The 6,000-nt window shown below is 40.9% G+C and overlaps 1 protein-coding gene across 1 annotated transcript; it reads right to left on the bottom strand.

Annotated features, from left to right (window-relative positions):
* Nucleotides 1-3,030: 3,030 nt before the first annotated feature.
* LOC119919358 (caspase-3-like) lies at nucleotides 3,031-4,248 on the bottom strand. The gene is made up of 2 exons (XM_038739762.1): nucleotides 3,893-4,248; nucleotides 3,031-3,293 (listed from the first exon to the last, which is right to left on the bottom strand). The coding sequence occupies exons 1-2, from the start codon at nucleotides 4,107-4,109 to the stop codon at nucleotides 3,076-3,078; spliced, it is 435 nt and encodes a 144-aa protein (XP_038595690.1). The 5' UTR covers nucleotides 4,110-4,248; the 3' UTR covers nucleotides 3,031-3,075.
* Between the last annotated feature and the right edge of the window lie 1,752 nt (nucleotides 4,249-6,000).

Genomic DNA, 6,000 nt, shown 5'->3' with positions numbered 1-6,000 from the left:
TATAGTTTGCAGAATTGGATAAAAAACACATAAGACACACATTAAAATACACAATTATAAAAATACAATAAAATAAAATAAATACACAATTAAAATTCATAAAATACCCTAGCCCTAATTATAAGCCTTCTCACAAAATAAATATGGAATTAAATTTGGAAATGTTGGTTGCTTCCTGAACCCAGTTTTAAGTTTATTTCTGTGTCTCTGTTTTTGTTTCTATAATGCTTGTTTTTATAAAATGTGATCATCAAGCACAAAACAAAACAAATGGATTTTCTCTATTCATCTCAATTATAAATGAAGGATTTAAAATATTAAACATAAACGTTACCATGTCATGTATTTTACCAGATCATTTTTCATCTGCAGTCCCTTGGCAGGTCACATATAAACAAACGTGGCACAAAGTAGCTGTTACTATTCTGCTATTGGACAGGAATACGTCACACAGACAATGAAAAAGGAAGTAAAAAAGCAGCCTACAGTCACAAGTACGGACTTTAATGCGTTTAGTGTCCTGATAGCTTAGTTAAAAACTATTTTCTTTTACATTACATTTACTCATTTACTGTAAATGTTACTGTTTAAATTCAAAATGATGTCTTTTTATAAAACAGAGTGGTGTACGACATATTTACTTTTACTTTACTCAAGTTAAAACAATATATTCGTTCTTTATTGTTAGTTTCCGAATATACGCCTCCTCCTACTCCTTACACCTGTGTATTAAATAAAGCTTTACATTTAAATTGAATATTTCAGGAGACATTTCCTTGACGTCTTTGGAGCTTCAAGAGAAAATATAAGGTTTCTCAGTTCTTCTTCTCTAAAACCATCCGCAGACATCAGTTGCTCACAGAGTCTGGTAGCTTGTCTTCTCTCATCGATCTGCATGTCCTGGTGATTCATCCGTTCAGTCACGTACAGGCGCCGTCTTTCCCCGGCTCAGCGAACGGGAACACTTCCGGGTCAGTCGGGTCAGGAGGCACGGCATCTCCTTCTTCCACCCAGGACGCGGCCTTTGGCCTGGAAGGTGTAGGCCACACTGTGGGCGAGGCGGGTCATGAGGCGGGTCAGCTCCAGGTTGCGATTGCCCTCCTCCTCTAACAAAGTGCAGAAAGTCTGGAGGAAGACGGATCCACTCAGCTGGTGCATGAAAGCTGCGTAACCTGAGGAGAGGACGGAGGAAAGAAGCTCAAACCATCATCCATACATGCATTTATTTAAAAGCGTCAGCGTATAAAACATTACCATTACCATTGGATTGTTGCTTCAAGCTAATTCATCTGCAGTCCCTAAATATAAATATGTGTAAATACTTTTGATTTCCAAGCAGTGGGCCCAAGAAATGTTCATGTGGGTGGCCAGATGGGGCTGGAAATCCTTTACTAGCTAAATATTACAACACATACTTAACTCTAAGGTGCATATAGCACACTTTATGCATATGCACCTTGCTGGGAGGGTGGGGGGGGGCACCAATTTTATCAGGGTGGACGTGCCCCCCCCCCCCCCCCCCTCCGGATGGCGCCCCTGTTCCCTAGACCATGGATCCAAGCATTGGGTTGATATTTTAAATCCTTATTTTCGGATTATTTAAACTGTTTCTCTTTTCTCAGATAAATCACACAAAGGCATGTTTCAAATAGTAAATCTAGCCATTCAGGTTGGGCATTATCGAAGCAGCTGGAGAGGAATAATGGATTATAACTGGTCTTGTCTAGTTTTCTGATCCCGCTGGTTACACCCGTGTTTAAAACAGCAAAAGGTCACAAAATCAATTTATTTAAACTAAATAATAATGTAGTAACAAAAAAAAAAACTAATAGGAAGCATCTTAGCTTTTTAAATAATCGCGCTGATAATAACATCAGCATTTATTTTACTTTTCAGAGTACAAACTGCTCAACAAAAGGCTGTTTGCTGCTGTTATGTGACAGACCTCTAACCTCTAACATGCACTTCCTGTGCTCTTCTTCTTCTATCCCCTACAATTCTCTTGTATTGATTAACTCCTACTTCTTTCCTGAGGTATTTACCCCAGTGATGCGATATGTGCTATGAGCTCTTGCTAGTATTTATTGCAGACGTAGGCCAGATATCCCCGTCTGGAGCTGTCCCCGTTTTTAACAGTGTGTTAATCATAGACTGTTTAAGGTGTTAGCCAGAAAGATAAGATTAAAATACCTTTAAATGGACAGAAAAACACATAAAATGCAGTATTTCCTTGCCAGAAAGTTTTTTGTAGCCTCTACTTATTGACTGAAAGGATTTTCTGCCCTGAAATGACATGATTATATTCACGAGGGCTATATATCAGATTATATAAACTTTCCCCCTTCTTTATTTCATATATAATATCATTAGATTTTTTAATGACATGGCCAACTGACCACCAAACCAAAACTGTCCCCGGTTTTCATTTCACAAATCTGGTCCTTACACTTACTAGTATGTACTGTCAGTTGTAGATCTCGTGCTGTATTGACGCTTAATGTATGTTGTTCCTCAAATGTAAATCGCTTTGGAAAAAAGAGTAAATGAAAGTCGATCGCACAACAAGGTGTTTTTGTCCTGTTGCGGCTAAGCAAATAAGGGGTTGCAAGCTTAGATAATTTTATCACCTGTACATTTAACACTTTATTCAGTGAAATGAAACGGAGAACAAACTGCCAGAGATGTTAGAGAGCTATTCTGACTGACTAGTGCTGACATGTTCCCGGCTAGTGTGTTAGCCGTCATCAAGCAGGTATATTAGTTTCACAGAGACTCTAACTGGTGGATGGACTTGGGTTTACCCGGTGCTGTGGCGTACATCACAGCTGTATCTACAGGAACAGAGAGATACTCTGAGAAGCTGCACTCTGCGGTGTCTCCAGCTGAATCCACCTCCACCCCGTCATCCAGACCGTCTCCCCGACACGCCTGCAGAGACAGCAACAAGTCCTCAGTTACAGAGATCCTGAAGTACAAGCATGGTTTTGTGACCTCAGGGTGACCCAAACTGACCTCATGTAAGACTGAGATCATGACAATATACAACTTTTCTTTAATTCAACTTTTCAGTTGAGGTCAGATGAAATGTGTACAGAAGACTGTGAGCTGAAACCTTATGAACCTGAACACCTGTATGAGGAACACTTTGGCCTTTTTCTCCATACATTCGCTGTCAAAATATCTGAAGACACGAGCGAGTTGGACGGCTTTCCCGTCAGCTCCGAACACGCAGCCCTCCTCCCCGTGAGACGACAAGACGCCCAGGAAACAGTCCTTCACAGGCCGCCGGCTCTCTGCAGCACAAACACACGACATGACACATGCTCATCAATTACACACTTCGCTCGCCCATTATTGACTGTCGAGACGTGACTAAACGTGGAATGGTATGAGGTACGTGTCAGGTCAGGCATGCACGTGCAGAACATCAGGCTCAGGCTCTGTGCCAGACTCTTGTCTTTGTTAACATTAACTGAGACAGTCCTGTTCTATTAGTTTCTAACAAATGCCTGCACAGGAACATGATTACACGACCTAATGATCACGTTATCTATTAGTGATAAGCAGCTAAAACACCGCGTGAACTTTCAGTCTGATTGATATCTGGGTGTGTGTCCAGGTTGTAAATACACAGAAGCAGTTTCGTAATGTGTTTGTCGTTCTGAAAGCATAAGAAGATCAGTGGCACCAGAAAAGAAAGGATTATAAATCTGAAATCTAAATGCTTTAATCAGACAGTTCCAATAAATGTTTAAATAAAGTAAAAGCATGTGTACTCTGCACAGTAATGGATAGTCCGTGTTCCTATGTGGGTATTTAATCTGTATACTGATGTGTAAAGGCAGATTTGTATCCTAATAAACCATAGAAACTGAATGGGAGTGTGCCTCACCTTTCAGAAACAACTCGTAGATTTCGTCTCCGCCGAGGTCAGCGTGGATGTCCACCTCGAAGCCCAGTTTGCTGAGGGTCCGGTGGAGCCTCTTGGCGTCCCTCTCGGCTCCAGGCCTCCTCCCCAGCCTCACCCCGGGGTCAAACTCTGCCACAGACACCAACACTGCCCTGTTACACTCCCCTCTGCCATCCAGCAGGCCTCTCCGCTGCAGCATAGCTCTCCAAACACCTCAACGTATCAAGCTGCTTCTTCCTGTATCCGTGGAAGGTCTGATGCAGGCGTCCGTTATGTCTCTCTCTAACTTTGTGTCCCTGGAGTCACTGCTAGCACAGCTGTAAAGTTGTAGCCGTACCTCCAGTCACACCCGTCTCACCACATATGGACTTTCCTCTGCAGGCTGATGCAGGATGGTGTTACATAACTCTCTCAGGTGTGTTGCCCTTCAGGTGTTTGCTTTTCCAGATGAATCAGTGCTGGTCTACTGTGGTCTTGATCAGTTTCAGGAGGCTTCCAGTGGGAGGAACCTGGTCTCACCACAGTGTTTAATCAGTATCCTTCAGTATCAGGTAATCTCTGAGATCAAAAGCACGTGGTCATCTTCAGCAGGTGGAGTTTGATCCATGTTGGAAGTTAAGGCTGAAAGTTCAGTAAATGCAGCAGCACTAGAGCTCAGTCTCCCTCCGGAGACAATGAAGGCTTTAAACTCTACCTTTCACAGAACTCCCCAACACCTGGAAACCCTCGCAGATGTGGAAAACAATGGAGTTCTCCTTTAACCTCACAGTTTAAACTTAATTTTAAAGTTTTTATGATCAGCTTTTGAAGTGTGGAAATGTAACAGGGCAAACTCCATCAGCTGCGTGACATCTCGTGGCGCGACTTCTGTTTAAAGGTCAACAATTTACTTTCAGTTTAAAGTCTTTTGAAGTCCACGCCATTCGTGGAAGAAGTGCTCAAATCCTTTACTTGAGTAAAAGCAGAAATATCATAGTTTAAAAAGAATCAATTAGAAGTAAAAGTCCTGAATTCAAAAGTGCAGAAGTGTTTCAACAAAATGTGCTCAAAGTATCAAAAATGTGAGAGTTATTTTGTTGTTGAAATGAAAGCACGTGGGTTTTGCTTCACCAATGGAGGCGACACACATTAAGTCGGGGTCCTACCTAGAAAAGTTTGGGATTAAACACCTTTTAGGCATCAATTTATGGTGGGAATATTTTTATTTCTTTAAAGAGAAACACAAAATTCAGCCAGCAGGTGACAATCCGAAGTAATTAAAACAGATGGAGTTTAGAGAATCATATTTAATTCAACAGATTTCCATAATTAGTAGTAAAATTTGCTAAATCTCATCCAGCTGGTAACAACATTTAGTCTGGCTTTGATCTGTTTGAAGGGTTTTATCGTTTTGTTTAAGTCCCTCCAGCATCTTAATAAATTGTTCATGTATGCATTGATTTTATGTCCTTGTTGTTGTGCATTATGTATCAGGTTTTAGTTTTATTGTTCTCTTATTTTAATTGTGTGAAGAACTTTCTCGACTCTATGTTTGCAGATTGCCAGAAGGCTGAATCTTAATCAGTTAGCCGCAGCTTTGTTCAATCAGAAGTCCAGTCTAGTGATTTGTATTTAACCTTCCCTGCCAAGAAAAGCAACGTCACTAATCAAGTCCCACCGGTTGCAGTGAAGAAAAACATCAGTAATTTTCCACTTCTGGTTTGTGAATCATTCGTCTTTCTGTTTTGTCTACTTTAATTTAATTTGCATCTTTAAACGCAGGAACTTTTGCATGCTCCATAATCAAACCTGTCAATCACACCTGTGAGTTTCTGATGTGCTCAAAATAAGTCATTAGAGACGCTGACTGAGTCCATGTCACGAAGGTTTGTTTTCTAGAGCACAGTTCAGATGTCTTCCATCAGAGGTGTGTCCATGTGTCATTTTAATGATGGGAAGTGTTTTTCTGGAGGGTTAGCTAATCTTTAACAGCTGTTTTCTCAAATCAACATGTTTCCTGTAAACCCAGTAATTTCCCTCGCCCAACAAAGCAGTTAGATCATCAGAATTTTACTGTTTCTGAGGTCTTATATCAAGAAATTAACTGAGGT

The sequence above is a fragment of the Micropterus salmoides genome, unplaced genomic scaffold (genome assembly GCF_014851395.1).
Source record: "Micropterus salmoides isolate LMB-PRFRI ecotype aquatic unplaced genomic scaffold, ASM1485139v1 Ms_hic_scaffold_2684, whole genome shotgun sequence".
NCBI classification, from domain to species: Eukaryota; Metazoa; Chordata; class Actinopteri; order Centrarchiformes; family Centrarchidae; genus Micropterus; species Micropterus salmoides.
This window is presented reverse-complemented; position numbering and strand designations above follow the sequence as displayed.